Source organism: Manis pentadactyla, chromosome 3, assembly GCF_030020395.1.
Source record: "Manis pentadactyla isolate mManPen7 chromosome 3, mManPen7.hap1, whole genome shotgun sequence".
Lineage (NCBI taxonomy): Eukaryota > Metazoa > Chordata > Mammalia > Pholidota > Manidae > Manis > Manis pentadactyla.
In genome coordinates this window covers 146,393,704-146,415,688 of record NC_080021.1, presented here as the reverse complement: position 1 = coordinate 146,415,688, position 21,985 = coordinate 146,393,704, and the positions used below count along the sequence as shown (strand labels likewise).

Here is a 21,985-nt window from a genome sequence, read left to right as displayed (position 1 = left end):
TGATCAAGTTCCACCCCCACCCTTTCTGCTATGGTTTAATTAATTGGTTCTCAAGAGGTAGTACTGGGGCATCATAACCTAAGAGAAAAAGGGAGTAGGGAGGAGGCAGAGCAAAGCAGAGAAGCTTTCAGACCAACTACTTTCCTTATTGCTTCCAGAAGATCAGGACAAAAAAAAAATCTGACTAGGCAGGCTTACTCTATGTGAATCAAAAGGTCAAACTAAAATAGTTGGTTCAAATAATGTTCCGCGAGTCCCTGTTTTTTCTGTGGACTGAGGGTCTTAAAAAAGAGGATGATTAGATAGACCTGAGTGATTAAGCCCTGGTCTAAAGCCCCCCCGGGTGGGAAGCGCTAAGGGGCTGCCTAACACCCACCATTCCTCAGCAGAGAGGCTGTGGAGCTGGTCATTCGAGGCCAGTACCAAATGAGTTGCCAGAACACCGTTCCCTTAATCATAAGATCCAGAGGGAGGGGACACCAGGGACCTGCAATGGTCTCTAAAACAGGAAAAATGAGGAGAGCCTTAAGCCAAAGGCTTTTAAGTAAAATGACAAAGAAAAGTTAATTTTTTTAGCTCATCTCTCAAAAGCCTGAATGTGTTTTTAAAAGTCACAGACATAAAGGACACCTACTTACCCCAGGCCCTTTTTCCCAGGTGGAAAGGACCCATTCACTACCACCTTTGAAAAGAAAGACTCTAAGCCAAGCATTTACCTCTTTAGGCCAGAGCTCTTTTTCCTAGTTGGAAGACTGCCTCAGTTTGAAGACAGGCGGCTCTTTGTAAGTCTTTATTGAGCAGTATTCAAATATGTTTTTACAGTTGCTTACAACCTAAATTAGGGCAAGTTTTAAAAAAAGCAAATTTGATAAATCTTCTATCAATATGAATATTTCTGCTAAAGGACACTGAAATTTCTGATTCTATACAGAAAGTAAAAGATTTTTCTATGTTTGCTTAGAAACTATTAAACTTATTATCTACTTTGGAAAATGCATGTGCAGTATAAAGTGCTTTAAGAAAGGAAAGATTTATTCCAATACTCCATGTAATAAAAAACATTCTGGGAGAGGCTTAGGCAACTTTAAGAGAAGCAAAACTCAGGAATGAAGAATACTGTAGTACAAAATTATGGCCAAAAATACTGTATTTTTAACCAGCAAGATCATCGGGGCATTATTATACAACATTAGGTGTTTTTTGCAAAACTAGTTCCCATCCCCAAACAATAGACAATACATGCATTTGAATGACATTTTAAGAACAGTAAATATGATTCTTTTAAATACTGCAAGTTAAAAATGTTTTCTGACAAATCTCCCTAAATACATAGGTCTAGTAAGGGTTTCTGACATGATGACAGGTGAGGAGTCCAGCAAGAAGTTGCATTTAGAGAGTTCTTTGAGGGAAAGAACGTGTTTCAGTTAAAGTAACCTGAACGAAGTTACATCATTTCCCTTCATTCTTCCTAAACTTAAAAATATTCTCCTGAAGAATGTCTTCCTCCTTGTTATTTTTTTCCTGCCTACCAAATCTTAAATGAAAGTCAGAATTCCTTTATCCAAGTAAGCTCCAACTTTACCCAATAGGTGTCTTCAGAACATGTAAATGTCAGTTACTATTGGGTTGGAATCTTATGGGGAAATGGAGGCTACATGATACAGGAGGTAAGAAGGAAATGAGTATTTGAGCACCTACCATGAGCTAGGTGTATACGCATACTTTGAACAGATGATTCTAGAGTCAAGAGTGTTATTGAAAGGTAGTTAGGAAGACAGGACATGATTTGTTATTTTGAGAGAAAAACAAATGACAAATTTAGACTCTGTACTAAGTATCTACTCAACAGCAGGTGTCTGGCTCCAGAAATCTCTAGCTAATGATTACAACTAAGCCACTTCTTTTCTTAATTTAGTGGAACCAAAAGATGAAATCCCAAAGACAGTTACCAGGACAGATCTATTAACGCTACATAGGCTGGAAATATGTAGAGATAGATAAACATACAGTAGTATTGGTTTTATTTTTTTTATGTTTCTAACCAAAGATAGATCTTTGGAAGAAAATATTAACCATATACCAAGCACACCTTATTTGTATCAATGGAGATGTTGCTAATTGCCAATTAAGTAGTTTGCAACCTTACCTAAATTGAAGAAGAGCAACAATATACATTACAATATTTGGGTATACTTTATTTTTGTATGGGTTAACATTCTGCTAAATTTCATTTCATTCTTTTTAGGAGAAACTGAAAACAAAGGGAAATTGTGGGTATTTTGAAGGTTATTTCCAACCAGTATCTGAGTCTTGCAGTATCTTGTTATGCAGCCCTTTCTTCCCATGTATTTTTTTTTGCAAGTAAGTCATTTTGACCCAAATCCAGCATAAATAGCCTTTCACTGATTCCTAACTTAAGACAACTACAATTTACAATCATGTGGCAGTATAAATTTTAAAATTACAATTCGTACACTTTGACAATCAAGAGAGTCTTAAGTACAAAAAGTAAATTGTCCTTTATCTGAATTACCTTTTAAAAATATTAGGCCTGCTAATCTACAAAAAAAAAAAAGTTTCAGGTTTTCTTCTAATACTTTTTGTGGATGTCATCTGCTCGTAAACAGCATATGCAGGTTCCTTAGAAGATTTTTTCCCCTAAGTCTATGTATGACATTCAACAGAGCTCTTTATATGGGAATGTTTTTTAAAAAAAAAAAACAGGGTTGAGGGGATTTATTTACTTTGGAATGGGTGTGTTATTTCCCTTTGTTTCAGATATGAGGCACAAACTTCTGAATTTAAGCTCTGTAAGGCATCAAACAAACCTCCAATTTACACAATAAGGAATTCTCTGTGGGTTGGAACTGCTGTCATGCAAAAAAGGGAAAAATCATCTGTAAACTGGTACACTGCAATGTGTTAAGTGAGTCATGAAATGGCTGCTTGCCTTGGTATGCTGAAGAAAGGTTTTTGTGTTTTGTTTTCTTTTTGAGTAAGACATGCCCAAGTCACCATAAAAACTTGCCACAGGCCTCCCTTACCTAGAGCATCAACAATAGGGGTCCGGTGGCACACGCTTATAACGCTTGCAATCACAATATAGTATAAAGCATGAGTAAACTTTGTTTTTATACAAAACTGAAGAGAATCCCTTCCCGCCCCTAGCCCCTTCAATAAAACCCCAAAGAAACAAAAAGAAAGTCCTTTAGCTTTGATTGACTAATGTGGATACACTTAGGTTTCTATGTATCACTGCAGCTCGGGTGATCAATTTTTTCCTTTCTCAAGAGAAGGGATCTTGTCATGCACCCTAAGATGAACAGTGAAGCCACAAACCTCAGTTCTGCATAGCAATTCCATCCCAATTTCATAAAGACAAATAAAACAATCTTCCCCTGTTTGCTCAGCTGCTTCGAGCTTTGAGATCAGGTTTAATTGACTACATCTACTACAGCTCTATTAAATAGAATATCTTGAGTCCCTAAAACTGTAACACTTATGATCTTGTGATGAGGTTTTCTCTATACACACTGTAGGCCTTTCAAATGTTTTTTTATTTTTTTGCTGCACCAAATTTAAGATCGCCCTTTCAGGCAAGCAGTGGTCTCTAGCTGTTAAAACATTTCCTTAGTGGATCACAATAGCTTCTAAAACTGCCTTTCTAATAAAGGCCATCAGAGAGGTAATACTAAACTGCATTTGCCAAATAAGAATATGAATTGTATAAAAGCTCATATTCCAATCCTAGGTCAAATGGCAAAAGTTCTACAAAGTTGGTTTCCATGTTTGTATAAAAGCTCCAACTGATTTTATGTAGTTTGCTATGAAATTACCTTTGGATCTTATAATCAGTATACCTCTACTCAGGAATGTGCAAATGATTTTATACAGCACGATGCTAGTACCGCTCTGTACGATAGCAAGGTTTTTTTTTTTCTTTTCTAAATGGAAAAAAAAAATATCCCTAGTCAGAAATAAACTGACAAATTTACATTCTCCTCTCTTAAAAAAGTAAATAAAATAACATTATTCAAAATGTGAATTAGCTATAAGACATACGATACAATTACATAGATACATATCAATACAGCACATTCAATCTGCCAAAAAATTAATGATTACAAAGCCAGTATGGACGCTGCAATACGAGAGAGATGTATGTACAATGATTAGAGCATTCGCAATTGCACTATACCTACAGGCAGTCTGTATCTTAAGTTTAGGTGCTTTCTGAGCATTGAAAAAAGTAACCTGTGTTGTTTGAGGCAGGGAGAGTAAAGAAGAACATTCCATTACTATTCAGTAACACTGGTACTCATCTACTAGCAGTTCATTTTCTCCCTTCCCTCTGCTGTTTCCAAAAGAGTGATTGATATGGAAGTTTAGACTCATGCCCAACAGCATTAGTTAAAAATGAGACCAGTGTCATGGCCTAACTCTAACTTACCAGCAGGCTTAAAACAATCATGATGTATTTTCTCAAATTGTATTTCAACTCAAGCTGCTTGACAAAAGCTCATCAATGCATTTGTTGAAAAATTGCACACAGAGAATTCCAAACATCTCTCCTCGTAGGTTCAGTTACATAAATACATGTTCCATAGAACACTGAGAGGTTACTTATAAGTCCACAAGTCTTCCTTAAGTTCAACTTAACCAGTCACTAGTCTAAAAAGATCCCAAAGGTGGTGAACTAGCAGTAATTTCAGATTTTGCAAATTAAAGGTGTCAGAGGAATACTATCAACCAATGTTCTTGGCAGACCTACTTGACCTTAAAGAACATAGAGTAAAATTGGCTTCAAATGAAGAGAGAAGCAGATTTCATGTTGTATCACACACAGGACACTTTTTAAACTGCTGATGTGGACACTCCACATGAACGGACACTAAACAATGTGATCTTAGGGGCAAAGAAAAGAACGGACTGTGAGAATCAAATCTACAGTTACCAGTTGTTTGGCAATTGGCATTTCGGGTTCATTGCCAGCTGATTTTAGGCTTCACAGCCTTATTCTCTTATATTTTAAGAAGCTGGCTTCTAAGTTCTTTTGTTTTACAAAAAGCCAGCTTTGGCAACACATATCCATAAGTCACTTTAAAATTGTGGCCCAAACACTAAGGAAAAAAGGGAGGAAAAGTCTCGAGGGGAAAAATTAGGAACAATCTCTGGAAGGGTTCTGGGTAGCAGCCATTGGGTTAATGTAGTGTCTGTTGGCATAATTTTTGGCATCTGCAATTTAAAGAAATGAAGGCTAAAAAAAAAAAAAAGAGGAAGGACAATGGCACATGGTATTAAAAAGAGACAGAGAAAAAAAAGACGCCTCCTGTGTGACTTTGCTCTTGCCTTACTTGCTTCCATACATTTCTCTGAGCAACCAAGCTATGGCTGAAGGTAGAGAGCTCCAAAAGAAATGCCACTGAACCATTAGATGGCACACTGTCCCAGCCCAAAGTGAGGCAAGACAATAGACTTAAGATTAAAAAAAAAAAACTCTTATGTGTCTCCAGACCATACATTTAAAACCATAACATTAATACTTATAATCCTTCAGCAAAAACTACACAGTTAAATTAAGCTGATGTTGATGGCTTAAATCAAATGACTGTATCATTTGCGAGAAAGAGAAAAATCTGACCAAGAATGAATTAGGATAAAGGCCATTGTAACCCAGGAAAAAATCAGGAGGGAGGGGCTAGGGAGAGGGAAATCAGCTTTGTTTTGCTCGATAGAAAAGAGAGAGAGAGAAAGGAAACAACTCTTATCTTTGTGAGTGCATGACTGAGAATTTAAAATACATTGAGTCACGAGGTTTTGCCTAAAAAAAAAGACAGAGAGGAAATGTGCTGGGACTGTACTTCAGCATCCTGTTTTTCCTCTGAATAGTTTAAATAAAATCATAATATTTACTACAAACTCTGTGGACACGTTCACACAGAGTCCAGGACGGCAATAAATTAGTATTATGCAAATTGTTTTCCACAGAAATACAGTCCCTCTTGTATAGCTTCAGTAGCCCACCAGGGAAGGGAAGGGCGGGGTCGAGGAGGCGCAATCAGACCAGATTGTACTCCTTCAGGTTCAGCTGGAGGATGGTGTCCTTGACGGCGGCAAAAACAAAGCGGATGTTCTCGGTGTCTGTGGCGCAGGTGAAGTGGGAGTAGATGATTTTGTCACTGTCTGGGTTCAGGTCCACGAACATCTTCAGAATGAATTCTCGAGCTGCCTGGGCATCTCTCTGGGGTCCTGTTGGAGAGGGGACGGACAGGGTCAGGTGATCCACGAATGCATTTGCTCAATAAATGTTCATTGGGTCAGCACCCATGGAAAGGACATGTGCACTGCAGATCTGGTCTGTTACAATCATCTTTCCCAACTCCGCTCTGTGTAATTGCTCTTCTTTGTCACTTTACCTGTCTATCCAGTCACCAAATGTGGTGAGGGGCAAACAGGCAGGTGGCTTGTAGGCCAGGCTAAGGTTAGCTCTGATTCTTTGGGTGGTAGGGAGCCAGTGCAAGCTCTTCAGTAGGGGAGCAACAGCCTGCTTCCGTTGGACTGAGTTAATTGTGCCAGTTTCAGCTATATAATAAGTGTGCACACAGACATAGCTGCCTCAGTCTCTCCTGTCAACCTGCCCCTGTACGTGCCCCCATTATGGATCATTTTAGATTCTCCAGACTGAAATCTGTCTCAGAATAGAAAACCATCCTCTGCAGTCTCACTTCTGCAGACTTCTGGTGTTTCTGAGCACATCATGTTTATGGAGTATTCAACTCACCATGTGTGATGACTTAAAAAAAAAAGCGTTTTCATTTTCTTACATTTATTCAGGGCCTCTCATATGCCAAGCACTGTACTAGGTTCTTTGAAAAAGGATTGTAATATATTAGGATATATTAAAAACTTGTTTAATAATTTTGCAAAGGACTTGCAGTTATATGACACCGAAAGTCACAGGCAACCAAAAAAATAGACCAGTTGGACTTCATCAAAATTAACCTTTTGTGCATTATTAAGGAAGTGCAAAAGCCTATGGAATGGGTGAGAATATTCGCAAATCCATACTTGATTAGAGGCTAACGCCCAGAATATACAAAGAACTCCAACAGCTCAATAACAAAAACCACCTGATTAAAAAATGGGCCAAAGATTTAAAAGAGGACATTTCTCCAGGTAAGATACACAAACGGCCAAAAAGCACCAGAAAAGGTGTTCAACATCATTAAGTGTTAGAGAAATGCAAATCAAACCACAATGAGATACCACTTAACATCTACTAGAATGGCTACAATCTAAAAAGTGGGAAAGTAAGTGTGGGCAGGGATATGGAGAAATCTGAACCCTTGTGCCCTGGTGGAGGGAATATACAACGGTGTAGCTGCTGTGGCAAAGAGTTTGGTGGTTCCTCAAAGAACTAAACATGGAATAACCATATAACCCAGCAATTCTATTGTCAAAGGAATTGAAGGCAGGCACTCTTAACAGGTGTTTCTGTACTGGTTTGCACCGCCGCATTCCTATTCCTATTCACAGCAGCCAAACCGTGGACACAGCAACCCAGGTGTTCGTCAGCAGAGGAATGGAAAAACAAAAGGTAGTACCTACAGACAGCAGAATAGATTCAGCTGTAAAAATGAAGGTCTAAGAGATGCAACAATATGCATGAACCTTGAAAATATTATACTAAGTTAAATAAGTCAGACACAAAAGAACAAATATTGTATGATTCCACTTAGAGTAAGTATCCAGAATAGGCATAGGCACAGAGGCAGAAAATAGATGAGAGGTTGCCAGGCTGACCTAGGGGGAGGGAGAAATGAGAGTTATTGCTTAATGGTTATAGAATTTCTGCTTGGGGTAATAAAAATGTTTTGGAACTAGTGATGGTTGCACAGCATGGTGAATGCAATAATGTCACTGAACTGCATGCTAAAAAGTGGTTAGCATGGCGAGTTGCATGTTACACATATTTTACCACAATTAAAAAAATTAATATAACAAAAAACAATGAATTGGATGTTTTAAACAGGTGAATGATATAGTAGTGAATTATATCTCAGTTTGGAGTTGATTTTAACTTATTTAATAGATTCTGATTAATGTATTAATTTAAAACTTGGTCATAAATTAGTAACATCAAAACAAGTATCGAGCATGTATCTTGTGTTAGTTTTTGAGGCACTGTATATATGCATTTCCCCCACTGCCCCCCATTTTTCTCTACTGAGAGGAGGAGGTAATGCTATATAACCATGCTATTCTCCTCCTGGCAAGGTCCTCTCAGGACCCTCAGCTTAAGTTTTTTCTATCAATATACTTGTTATGGACTGGTTGGGATAAAGAAATCTTTGAAAACTCTACTGACAGCCTGACCACCATTTCTAACAACATGCATTATGAGGTTCAGACAGCTAACTTAAAAATTTTCAAACCAATTTTTTTTTTGAAAACTGGGGATTGCCCCATGAGTTATATATCCAACCTTGCCAGAAGTTGGGAGGATAGAGCCATGAAAACAAATAGATTCTCACTTGTACAATTTACAAAAGTAATGTTTAAATTTGTGACGTAAGGGCCATCAGTGAAATTTTTGTCAGTGATTAAGAAGGCTGACATCATACTGAAAAGGAGCCATAACTGAAAATACTATGATATATGTAACTGTGTAATGTCCTATCTTTTTCAGTGTACTATTTTAAAGTTACTAATTCCATAGCAGTAATAGTAAATATTTAAAACTAGGATTAACAAACTGTTAAAGCTGGAAAAGCCTCTGATTTTCATAAAGGAACCCTATCTTTCTGGCTTGTGAATCAACTTCCATATGACTTTGTACTTACCCCACATGGGAAAGAAAAGTCTACCTTTCTGGTTTTTTTCCTTTTTACCGGAAAGGATATCAGAAATAGACTCAACTTCATTGAAGAACACTTACAGTATGTTATGTTTTTAAGTATAAATTATGTTCTTTGACTAAACTACAAAGAACTCATTATAGCCATCATAGCAGGAACAGCATTCCACAGCCTCTATGAACAGTTTTGCAATTCAAGGCCATGTGGAAATGGTAATTTTCCTTCCTGAAGAGAAATACAGAAATGGCATTCATTATGATTAAGACCTCATAAGTGCAGAAATGTGGAAGTGTGAAATTTATAATACTATAAACATGTGTATTATAAAAACATCATTGCAGAGGAGGCCTAGAATTTTTTCAGTCTTAGCTCATCTTAGAATCTGAGTCTCATGAAATGACAGTAGCAATCACTTTGTGAATAACAATCAGGGTCTTTTCTCTTTCCTTCGGTGGCCAAATTTCCTACGTGCCTATGTGTTATGTGTATACTGAGGGAGATTAACAGTAAAGAGAGTTCAGATTTTAAGACATTCACAGTGAGCACATGTTGGAAGGAAAAGTGCTCACAGGGATGGGGAACCTGGGAAAAATCCTGGACAAAAAGAGAAATGTAAAGAGATTAGGAAGATGTTATGAAGAGGGAAGAACACAGCATCCCAAATACCACTGCAGAAAAAAAGTCTTTTATCATAGAAAAATCAACCTGCCTGCAGTATGCGTGTGTGTGCGTGCAGGGCCGAGTGGCTTTAGCCTGTGGGTTTGCTCTGTTGGGCAGGCTGTGCTGTATCTTCTGTCGACCATACACAAGCACGTCATGACAATGTGCTGGCCTTCTGCTGGTGCTGTGTGTGGGGGTCATTTCCCAACCACAGATTCTCACCAAATTCTGAGAAAAATTAAGTCTCTTTCTGGACATCTGAGGCAACCAAATGTGTTTAGGTGTACACCAGACACTTCGTGCCCATCTTATCAGGTAGCCCATGTGTCTAAAGAACTAGCCTTTTGCTGTGCAAGAACAAGTTAGCCACACAGAAAGGTACCTCCTTCTAAAGTTTCCTCAGGAATACCAAGGGATGGAGTGTCTGGCATCTGTGACTTGGTGGCAGGCTAGCTGCCAATAAAAGGAGTAAAAGTGACAACACTGTGGGCTAGGGAAGTATTTGTTAAGGGACAGCAAAGCACTAAGGAAGAAATACTTGGAGACACAGTGGGAACACATGCTAAGAAAATCAGTAGTTTCTCCAATAGTTGGTAATGTCCCCAGATGTTTCTGGTTCACTTCACCAGCCTTAGAATCTCACATATATTTGAGAAGGGAATTTGATTAAACATGTACCATTTCCCTATCTTGAGCCAGCACTGTACCAAATGCATGGGGGGTGGGACAAAACTGTCCTTGATGTACTTGTGTCTTCATAGAAAACTTTGAAGCCCAACTACATACTGATTTTTTTGAAGTAACTACCTTTCTGAGGGAACTTTTAGAAGTATAAAAACATTGTTGAACTGATACCCATCCCAGTAATTTAAAAAGTACTCCATTGTATGCAGCTGTTGATACAGGCACCTCTAGAACAGTACTTTTTTGGGTTTGTCCTCTTCTCTCTGCTAAGTGACCGACATACATGATTCCATTCAGTTCCTTTTTATTCACGAGGAAACTGAGCAGATGAATAAATGTGTCCAAGGCAACATGGCCAGTAATTGGCAGAGTGGTAACTACGCCACATTCAAAGCTTGGCCTCTCCACTACTATTCATCTAGATCTGGTTTTGGCAAACTTTCTCTGTAAAGAGCCAGGGAGTAAATATTTCAGGCTTTGTGGGCCAATTGATCTCTGTCACAACTACTCAATTCTGCTGTTGTCGCACAAAAGCAGTGTGTAAATGAATGGGTGTGGCTGCTGCAATAAAACTTTCCTTATCAAAACAGGCAGCAGACCACGGTTTGCCACTCTTAATCTAGACTCAAGTATGTGTGTGTGTCCTGCCACAGTCTTCTGGGGTGGTGGCGGTGACTCCTTCCCTTGTGTTAAGAGTGGTTGGGTGTGGGTGCATTTTGTTACCAATCAGTCAACAAGTATTTCTCAGAATGGGTTGGGTGTCATGTCTAGTCATTCAGGATCTCATAGTCTAGTTGGGGAGGCAAGGTCTGTTTACAAGAATGAAGTAAATGCAAACTTGGCCACTGAGTACCAAAGTGGATGCTACAAATTCTAAGTGCTACAGGGAGAGCTTAAAGGATGGGTGCTTTTCCTAAGGCCGACAGGACGGCACTGGGCCAAGAAGAGCCCAGCAGCAAGCATTTCCAGAATATTCACTCCGTGTCAGGCCCAATACTAAAATGTCACACGCGTATTACCTACAACACTTCCCAAAACAGTCTCATGAGTTTGGTTCTAAAGCCCAGAGACACTAAGTGACTCGGTCATGGTTCCACAAATAGGAGGTGTCAGTACTGGGGTTTGAACCTGGGTAGACCAACATCAGAGTATGGACCGCTTGACCACAGAATGGTGTTCTTTCTCCAGAGAGGCAGAGGCAGACTATCACCAAGGGAAAGGTAGATAACGAAGGAAATATAATGGTTGGTAGGCAACTGGTCCATGGTCTACGGGATTGTTCCCGCCTTTGATACACTCATTTCAAATCATGTAAGTTTTCTTTTGCCATCACTTTTAACTGCTTTCAGCATTGTTAGGGAACAAAACATTGCAGGGAATTAAAAGACTGGGCAAATAATAATTTGTATTTCAATCACAACATGCAGGCTTCTGAGGGCAAAGGCAGTCACGGAGCTCTGCAGTATGTTAGCCCCGGCGTTGGTCTGGGGAGACAAACCACACCCCACCTGGGGCTGGCTGAACAGGGCTGACTTACCATCATATTCTGGGAAGTAGTCAACTAGGTGCGAATACATAATTTTCTCCTCTAGAAGATCTTTCTTGTTTAAGAAGAGAATAACCGAGGAGTTCTGGAACCAGGGATATGTGATAATTGTTCTAAAGAGTGCTTTGCTTTCCTCCATTCGGTTCTGAAAAAGATAAAATACAAAGCACAAATTACATGATTACTCTATCTATGAAACGTTTATAAGTCCAACCCATCTTCTATATGCATTCAAATTTTGTAGCCTTGGGTTGGGCTGTAGCAGGTATGAGGACTTACATGCAAATGGTTCATGACACATAGGCTGTATCCATTATGCCAACTCTCAGGTGCACAAAGAGGTGACCAGCTCTTCTTCCCACAATCACTTCTAAATTCCTGCCACCCTGGGGTCACAAACAATTGCAGCAGATTTGGGGAACCCTCCCTTCCTTGAGGATATAGAAGCCACGGTGCACAGGCATGCTTCTTCCTGGATACGCAGATGACACTTTCTAATCCCTTAGTTCTATGCGGTAGGACCTACTTTGGAGCAATGGAAAAGCCTGCTGGGATTGCGCCCACCTCCACTGCTTACTGGTGGCTCAATAGTTTAAGCTGGGGCATCCCATTCCCCTGGCACCTGAGTGGGTTCAGTGCTGGGCTCCCAATCTGGGCCTAGGCCACTTGGAACATGTCATCCTTGGTTTGTGGTCACCAGTTTAGCCAAGCAGCTCAAGTGGTCAGATTAACCCCAGGACTTTTGCTGGGAATTCTGAAACAGAGAATGGTGCTTTCATGAAGAATGTGGATGAGGAATCATGTAGCCTCAGGGAAGTCTAACGACCATGTTGAAACAGAGAGAAAAAGCAACCAGGTCTTGCTTAGCTGGTTTTAACTGCTTTATCAAACCATGCCTGAACATGGCTATAGCCTCTGGATATTTAAATAACACCAAACAGTAAGTACTCTTTAGATTTTAAGCTAGTTTGCACTGTTCTTCTGTTTCTTATGTAAAATCCTTCCAATTGATATAATGTGGATCCAACCACCTCCCAAACTTCTAAAAGGAAGGGACTGAATGAATGAATGGTGTCTGGGGAATGACCATAAAGGCTAGGGGTTCAGGGTGTTAATACGTTCTGCTCAGCTTCTGCCCTCCTGAGGTAGGATGTCCCCAGAGTTTCCCAGGGCAGGGTCTCAAAAGCCAAGCACACTCATCTGCACAACCTTTTGCCTACCGTTCCAGGGAACTGCCAGGAAACTCTGCTCAGCAAGCCACAGCTCTCTAGATCCTGAATATGTCTTGCTCTTTTCTTCTGTGAAGCGTGCCAATTCAAATCAAGTTGAAAAGAGCACTTCTCAAAAAGCGATCTTTATCAGATCTAGTAAAGCTGATCAATCTTTAAACTCTATGCCGACAACTGCTTAGATAATTAGAGAAAAGGGGGCGTTCCTAATAGAATGTGGGACTGATACAGTGAAAGGCTACTTCATGGCTCAAGAGACTACATTTCACCATATACATTTCTCTTTTATGTAAATGATGTGCACTCCCTTTAAAAATAGTATAGTATCTGCGTGCCTTCTATTATCAGTGCCAGTGTAAAAATTTAAGCCTGCAACAACATTCGCTGAGAAATGATGACATGTAGTCCTAGATGTTATAGGTTGAAAGTCTCAGGACTGAAGAAAAGCAAACCTAGTAAGAACTGAAAGAACTGAAAAGAACCTAAAGAAGGTTAATTAACGACATTCCTGATGGAAGTTTTTTTCCCTTACAGCTAGAGAAATTCTAGAAAGGCATGCTCGGTCTTCAAAGAAGTCTTGTCTAAAGGAGAGGACATACGCCTAGGCATCAACCACTGAATCTCCATTAGAAAGACTCACATCACATTTAGCATTTTTCAGAAGGGATGTGACAGGCTCCCAATGGACAGATACCTATTTGGGCCTTTTCTGGTAGGAGTACTTTAAGGGTAAGTGGTGAGACCCTGTCTGGAGAGAGGAAAAGGGACAATGGTCCTGCGTTTGAGTTTGCACAGAATGAGGTCCCTAAAGGTCTCTGATTAAGAGTTTCAAGACTGGACTAGACCCCCACGCTCCAGGTGAAGTCTGCTGTCAGGGGCCTTGTACCAGCCTCCAGGACAGTGGGCAGAGCTGGTCTGAGCCTAGCGCTATGTTCTGGAGAGGACCTGCCTCAGTGGCTGTCCTTCTGTGCCCAGGGGACCTACAATCAGGGCCACCCTGAGCAGGCTGGCGGACTATCTGAGCTTTGCCCATGTATGCGGCTGGGATGCTCTTGGCCACTCCCTGTTTACCGTCATGTGCGTGTGGACTGGGCTGGAGCTTCCATTTCAGGGGAAAGCTCGAGAGCCACAAAGCAGGCAGCTGACTGCACTGTCAGCACTGCCGCGCCTTCAACAGGGTCCACCAAACTCCATCTCAGAGCTGGGCCCTGGGAATCTGTGTTTTAACAAGCCATCCATATGAGGCCCAGGCAGGCTCAACTCGGCACTGCAAACGGCTTCTCTGAATTGCTGTGTGTTATCACGCAGGGCCCTTGTTAAAACATGGACTCTGATGCAGTGGGGGTGGGTGGGCCAAGATTTTGCATTTCTAACAAGCCCCCAGGTGAGGCTGACTCTACTGATTCACAAAACACACTTGGACTTGGAAGGTCAGAAAGCTGGCTAAAGCAGGCTGACAAGGGGAAGGCACTGTTCATTTTGTGATAAGAAAGGAAAGTCACACATTCAGCCAAGTGTGTGAGCCCTGCAATGAAAACCTCACTGTGCTGACTTCGTTCTTTGTGTTTTTCCCATTTAGGAGGAGGTAAGATTCTTCCTCTATGCAATATGAGTTGTTTTTCACTCTACAGTGATAATTCCTTATGCCTCCCCCTTCCCATGGGGGAATACTTACAAACCTTTATGCTCCCCACATTACAGCACTAGACTAGACCCTAAGTGGACTCAATGAGGTTTTCACCATGCCTGACACGTGGTAGAACCTGCGGAGCATGGGGCATAATCCACTTTGGTCAGTAACAACTGCAATCTACAGCCCCAGGAGACATTGTGGCACTTGCTTTTTAGTACTAGGCCGGGGCATGAGATCTCAAGGAGGAAAACAAAGTAGCAATGGATGAGACACGTGTATGGCAGCTGATGAAAAACAGTGAGGTACTGTTTACCTCTACAGAGAGGTTTAAAGGCAATGAGGGCGGTGCTAATCACACCCTCCTTCTCTTGGGGTTTCAACCACTTGGGTAAAATCCTAGTAAAGGTTTTACCATCCCCAACACAGGGCTCCTTGTTAACCAGGCTGGCCTGGCCTATTCCTGAGGCCCTCTCTGGCCAACCCCACCTCCCACTTCTCCTGAACTGAAAGAAAGCATCTTTCCTAATGAAGGGGGCCTGACATAGGTGAGAAGGCTGGAATAGACGAAGCAGACAGACAGGCTGTCAGAAGCAGGTCCCACCTGGTCTCTGCCCCCTTCTCTCCAGAGGTGGGAAGAGCAGAGCAGCCCCGGAGCCTGAGGACAGGCCCTGAGCGCGGGAGCACAGTGGCCTATCTGGTCTCCATGCAGTCACCCTGCCTCAAATAAACGTGGACACAGAAATGTCAGTCTTGCCCAGACCACACGTTGTATGGACTGAAAGTTTTGTCTCCCCAAAATGTATACATTGAAATCCTAACCCACAATGTGATGTTTGAGGACGTGGGGCTGTGAGGAGATGATGGGCGGCAGTGGCCTTGTGGAGGAGTCCTGGGAGAGGGCCCCAGCCCTTGGGCTGTGTGAGGGCACAGCGAGGAGAGAGCCATCTGTGACCCAGGAGGCACGTCCAGCCTGCCCAACCCGATTATGGCCTTCCCAGCTCCAGAACTGTGAGGAATAAATGTCTGCTGTTGGTAAGCCACCCAGTCTGTGGTATGGTGTCAGAGCAGCCCACGCCTGCCGAGACCAGGCTGGTCAGGGAGGTTCTCGCTCCCATGGGTGCAGCGATAAACCAGGAGTCATTCACCCTGATGCCTGGCCCTGGGAGGACAGGTTACCTGCATCCCGCTCTGTGATCATGAGCAGAATGGTGTGACCACTGAGTGTCCTCCCTTGCGAGGTCAGCAGGAAAAACCCTCTTCAAGCCATCAGTGAACACCTCACCCACCTCTAACATCTCAAACTGACTCTCAAGATCTCTCATCTCCAGAAAACACATTGCTGTTTTCTGTGATCCCCTGCTCACACACGATTGTCTAACACTGCCTACAGGGTAAAGCCTCAAGTTCTTGAACCTGGCACACCTGGCTTAGCACGGCTGGACCCCAGTGCACACCATCAATCTGAACTCCTACCCACATGCTCTCTTCTGTACATAAGCAGACTCAATGTCACTACTCCACACACATGACTGCATGTTCCTGACCTGTGACCTGTGATTCTGTCCTCACTCCTAATCCTTCAAGGTCCAGGTCAACCGGACTTCTTTGACTGGCCCCTACCACCCACCATTGTCCTACTCCTCGTTGGCCCATCATTCAGCAGACACACATTGAGGGTCTGTCAGAAGTGGGTAATGAAGGTGTGTTGGAGGCAGGGTCTGGGTCTTGGATGACTAAAGACAGGAGAGTGGAGGTTGGAATTATAGGACCACATGATGGGTAAGCAGGAGAGGCTGGGGTCACACGTGAATGAAAGGGTTGACTGGGGACTGGGACAGTGAAAATAGATGAAGAGGAAATTGCAAGGAAGAAGGGAGAGTAATAGCAAAGTGAAGAGCATTTAACCCACAACCCTTTGAAGAAACCTGTAAATGCTGTATAAAAGGGCTGCGGTGGCACAACGTGCTAAGATCCATGAAGTACCCGTGTGCTCCAGCCTCTGCCGCTCCTAAAATCACCTGCCTGCTGGGCAGGGCCTGCCCGTTCCAATGCTGGCAGGTAGGAGAGTCCAACAAGAAACCTGGCAGACAACTGAAGTGAGGTTTCTGACATGCAGTTGTTTGCCTGGAGGTTAGAGGAGACTGCTTTCTTTCTGGCTCATGTGTAAACCTCCTTCCCAGAGGAAAAAGCCAGATGGGTGGACATGGACCACATCCCAAATGGAAGCCAGCTTTCTTCAGGCTATGACCTGACCCAAATCTCTGCCTAGAAACCTAGTGATGGGCCTGAAGGGACACTATTTTCTATCTGTACACTTCTGGGCCCTGCCACCACGGAGACCTCGGCCTGCTCCTTATCAGTCCCTGCCAAGCTGGTACTGCCCTCTGGCAAAAGTCAGCATCACACTAGAGATCTGAACATCCATTTCCATGACTTCTGCAACTCCTCATTGTTTTGCCAATAAATATATATTCTTCTCATAAAATACACTCATTTTAATACAACTTAGACTGAGATCCTTAATTCTTACAGTCCATAAGTCACCCAACCTACCTCTGTTGTTCTTTTTTTCTCTTACCAATATCCTGATAAACCACATTGATCTATATTTCCCATAAGATCTAGAATGTAGCCTTTGCATACAAAAGGAGATGCTTAACAAATAAGTGTATGGACTGCTGAATCACCACTGAGGCCTGACAGTTTTCTATTAGTTGTTCTCAGCTCTCCCCCAATTAGGCTGTGTCTTCAACTTGGATGAAGCTTTCCAGGGCTCAGAGACACCCTTTGATATCAGAGAGGCAGAGGGTCTGAGCAATGTACAGACTCACTAATTGGTGCCGGAAGCTGGTCAGGTGGCTTTGGTTCTACTCCGTGTTCACAATTCTGTGATACTGTGTGCCCTGACCTTTCTGCTAAAAGAGACCAAAGCCAGACACTCGACTTGTAATGAGTGAGGTCCAGATACACGGACATAGAGTGGATACATGAGCATCTGTAAAGTAACAGACGGTTCAGCAGAAGGGAAAAACACACATTTTGCCATGCTGTATAATACAACTCCAGATCTTTGGAGTTACAGATTAAGACATCTGCTGGCCACCCGCTCACACTCAATGTTAATGCCTAGCAGCTCACAGGGCTTCCTTCTATGTACTACACATGCTGAGCCAAGGTGCCCTCCCTGGGTACCATTTCTATTGGCACCATTTCTGATTCTGAAATTGATTAGAAAAGGAGATTATCAGAATATAGGGTTTCATGCTTTAGGAATTCATATAACACTACATTTTAAATACCACTCTTCACTTAAAATTGCTTTGACAAACTTCACTATTTCCTCTCAGACATAACTCATTAAAGAATGCCTTATAAATTATTAAAGGTCATTGTTTTAAAAGAGCAAGACTAGTTGACTGTTCATGTAATGACCCATGATACTGTTAAGATTTGAATCAAAATCATTATCATTTGTAGCTTATTGAACAACACGTATTTTGAAAAATTCACATCTTTAACAAGGCCTTATGAAGATACTCTCTCAGGTATTTCATTTACATATGTTGGTGAGGTAAATAAATACAACACAAAAGGCCATAACCTTAATGCCTTATGAAAAACATTTGCAAGCCTGGCCTTCTGCAGATTTCTTTCCTCCTTTGATTACTTAGGAAAAATCTTGGTGTGTTTGGCTTTGTATCTCCATACATTGCTTTGTGTCCTATCTGATGTCAATGCTGTGAGAATTCAGAACACATTCTGTGCTAAGCTCCTGTTGCTGTGGGGAGTGGGGAGAAGGGAAGAGCCAGGGCGTGAGTGGAGAACTTGGTTTGAAACATGGCTCTGCTTCAGATACTTGTGTGACCTTCAAGCAAGTGATTGAACCTCGGTTTCTTTGTATGTCCCAAGGCTTGGGAAGACAGAATGAGACAATGCATGCAAAGCACCTCACTAGGACCCCAGCACACATCAGCTTTGAGTGGTAGCCACTAAGAGATGAAAAGAACCTCCTGGAAATGCAATTTGCTTACCTCAAACTTTGGCCAAATTGTACATCCAGCGAAATCTGTTCCCTGAAACTGTACAAAGTTAATCTATCCATCATTTCAAGTCTAGATACTTTTGATTTCTAAGAAACTGGAAAATCACCCAGGTTTCTGCCAACTGCTCACTTAGAGAATATTCCTTCCTAAGATTTTCCACACCAGAGGGAGTATCTTAAAAATCTCTAAGAATGTTCAACACCCCAGGGCAAACCAAGAAAACAACAGATACTATATTTAAAAATATATATATATGTGGAAGAGTTGAAATGACAAATAATTAAAGACAGCTTCCTAGCCATCCCACTTCCGCTATCCAAAGCAGGCAGCAGGAATAGAAATAATAAGGATACTTAACTCAGCTGGACAGACATCATTTCCTCCATAATTTTCTTAGTCTTTGCAAACCTTTACAAGCAATTATTTGAGATCCAATTTGGCATGCTCTCTAGGCTTGAAGACAGATCCTGCAGGTTTTAATATTGTAATTTCTGCCTATGAATCAATGCATTCTACCTGCATAGGATGTTTAGAGAAGCAAAGAAATAGAGCCAATTTGCCTATTACCTCCAGGGTCCTAGACAATGAGATGAGGCCACAGAGCAGGCCCTGGTGAAGTGAAGTGATGCAAACCAGAGTGTGCAGGAGGAGGAAGCAGAGGGAAAGAGGATAGGAGGAGAGGCTGGAGGGAAGAAGGGTCAGGGGGAGGTGGGCTCATGCCCTCAGAGTAAGGCGAGCAGAGAGCCTCAACACAGCTGAGAAAACACAACAAATGTGTAACCCTCTCTTATGTGGAAGCCCACCATCCTATAATTTAGGGAGAGGACTGTTCTCATATTTTCTAGCATTTTAGTACAGTCAAGGGATCAAATAGGGGCCTCCTTTCAAAGACTATTACAGCACACTGATCTTTCTTACAATTACCAGGTTTTCCATATCCTACTCTCTTTATGCCTACATGCCACGGATCCAAGGTCTACCCTTAACTTACATACATCAATCCTTTCTCTTTTCTCAAAACACTCCTCACTTACCCAGTCAGGACTCAAACGTTTAATACCTTGTGTATTCATGCCATTGACCTGTGACCCTCCCTGCACCTCACTCACACCCAAGTGTCTGGGGCATCATCTTGGGGGCAGTCCCACTGGTAGTTCAAGAGAGATCACCAACTCCTTGCTCTCTAAAATGATGTCTCATGGCCAGAAGCAACTGTCCTCCCCCACCCTGCCCCACCTTTTAAAAAATTGTTATTTCACACCAGAAACTTAAATCCTATATGCTGTCTCAGTCACTGTTAACTCTTCTCTACTAAATATCTAGGCACCAGATAATTTCCCCTAGGTAGCCGGCCCATGGGGCATTTCTTCCAGCCTGAGTCTCATGAGGACCAGCTCCTCCCACACTGCAAACTTGTCTGATTGATGCTGTACTTTCTTTGCTCTACAGGGGCTAACTGGAAAAGACTTAAACACTTTTGCCTAATTAAGACATAGATTTACCTTCAGAATTCAGAGCAATAACTCATTCAGCATTCCAACCTGTCATAAACGCCTTGGGTTATATTCCCATTCACGTAAAATTCAGCAACTACCAACTGGGCAGTCATGCCCTGAGCCAGCCATCAAAAAGACTCAAGGACACAACCAGGCAGAGCTACAGAATGTGGCTGGTACTTGAGCAGTGGACTCTTAACTCTGGACCCCAAAGGACCTGCTGGGACTGTACCAAGAATCCAAAGGCACAACTTGGCTAAATAAGCCTGCATTCCCACCGCAGCTGGGGTCATGTGCTGGGAGAAAGAGCTCATTCACTGAGGTCTGCTCAGTATCCCTTTGGTAGATCTAGCCAGAACCTGACACAAATTACCTTAAAATAGACAACAAAGAGGAGAAATACAGATTACTCCCATAGACACTAGTGAGTGGCCTTTTTTGAACATCACTAGGAAGGCACAGTTAGCATTTAATGTTGGCTCCAGGGCACAAGTTAGGGCCAGAAGACTCCAGTTGTAATCCATGTGCTTAGAATGGTGAAGAACAGTAAACAGAGGAAATGGTAGCATGGTAATTTTGGATTATGGTTGTGTGCAAACTTCTCCAAGACCGGCTTCCCATTCCATGCTGCTCCATTCCCTAGGGACCTGAGTTTCTGAAAATCTGAACCAATCTGAATGTTAACAGCAGCCACAAAAAGAACTCAACAACAGAGAGTAAATTTTAGTTGGCTTTCCCCAAGTTGTATTCATTTTCTAGTTTTAAAAATTACTTAGAATAAAGTTAAATGATTTTTCCCATTATAAAATTAATATATGGTCATGATACAAATATTAAAAAGCAACAGAGTAGGAAGAAGGAAAAAATTTCCAGGGTTTAAGTGTCCACAGAAAACTATTGTTTTGTTCACTTTTTTTCCAGACTTTGAACTATGTACAGTTTGGGGATTATTTTATATTAGTGCTATCTAAAAGAATTTTCTGAGATAATGGAAAACCATTTTTAGACCTACACTGTCTAATTTAGAAGCCACTAGCTATGTGTGGCTACTGAGCACTTGAAAGGTGGCTAATGCAACTGAGAAAATAATTTAAAAATTTTCTTTAATTTTAACTAAAATTAAAATTTAGTCACATGGGGCCTATAGCTACTACATTAGTGCAGTTTTAAAGGACTGTGATCATCTTATATGTAAAACATTATATCCTATATTTTGCTTTTAACATTACATCCTAAGTATTGTTCTAAAACTCATACATTTTTTAACTGCTTAGTAAAGTTATAGTGAACTTAACTAAGCCCCTACTGTAAGATGGTTTTTTTGCAGTATCATAAAGAACACTATAATTTACAACTTTTTGTATGAAGAGTTTCATAGTTAAAATTTTCTTTAGAACAACGTATCAAAGCATATTATAAAATTTAAGACTGTTAGTAAACAGACTACCCAACAGCTTTCGAGAGAGGGTGAAAAGCTTAGGCACCCTGTAGTAATGTGTGAACTTGCTTATTTTACTGTTCCCTCTGAAGAAAGTTCTCATCTTTCAAAATCTTTTCCTATCAAATTTCATGTGGCATGAAACATAGGGTGGAAGAAATATGATAGCTCACAGTCTTAGTTCAAATTTCTTTATCAGTGAGGCTGAACATTTTTCAATAGGTTTGCTGACTGGTAGTATTTTCTCTTTATGTGAATTGTCTGCTCTTGGTTTTTGCTCTTCCTGTTTAGTTATGGGTTTGTATGAACTCTTTATATACTGAAGTTATTTACCATTATTTTACCTTTTCTTCTTTTTTGTCATTTTGAATGTTGGGTGTTCCAAGGATGTTTTCTGG

At 41.4% G+C, this 21,985-nt stretch overlaps 1 protein-coding gene across 1 annotated transcript in view; it reads right to left on the bottom strand.

Moving 5' to 3' along the window:
* Nucleotides 1-1,129: 1,129 nt before the first annotated feature.
* The window catches only part of GNAQ (G protein subunit alpha q), a 288,633-nt gene continuing 267,777 nt past the window's right edge, over nt 1,130-21,985 (bottom strand). The window contains exons 6-7 of the mRNA XM_036893477.2: nt 11,740-11,893; nt 1,130-6,249 (exon numbers count right to left, since the gene is read on the bottom strand). Coding sequence (XP_036749372.1) covers nt 6,059-6,249; nt 11,740-11,893 — 345 coding nt within the window. The 3' untranslated portion in view covers nt 1,130-6,058. The remainder of the gene's footprint in view (nt 6,250-11,739; nt 11,894-21,985) is intronic.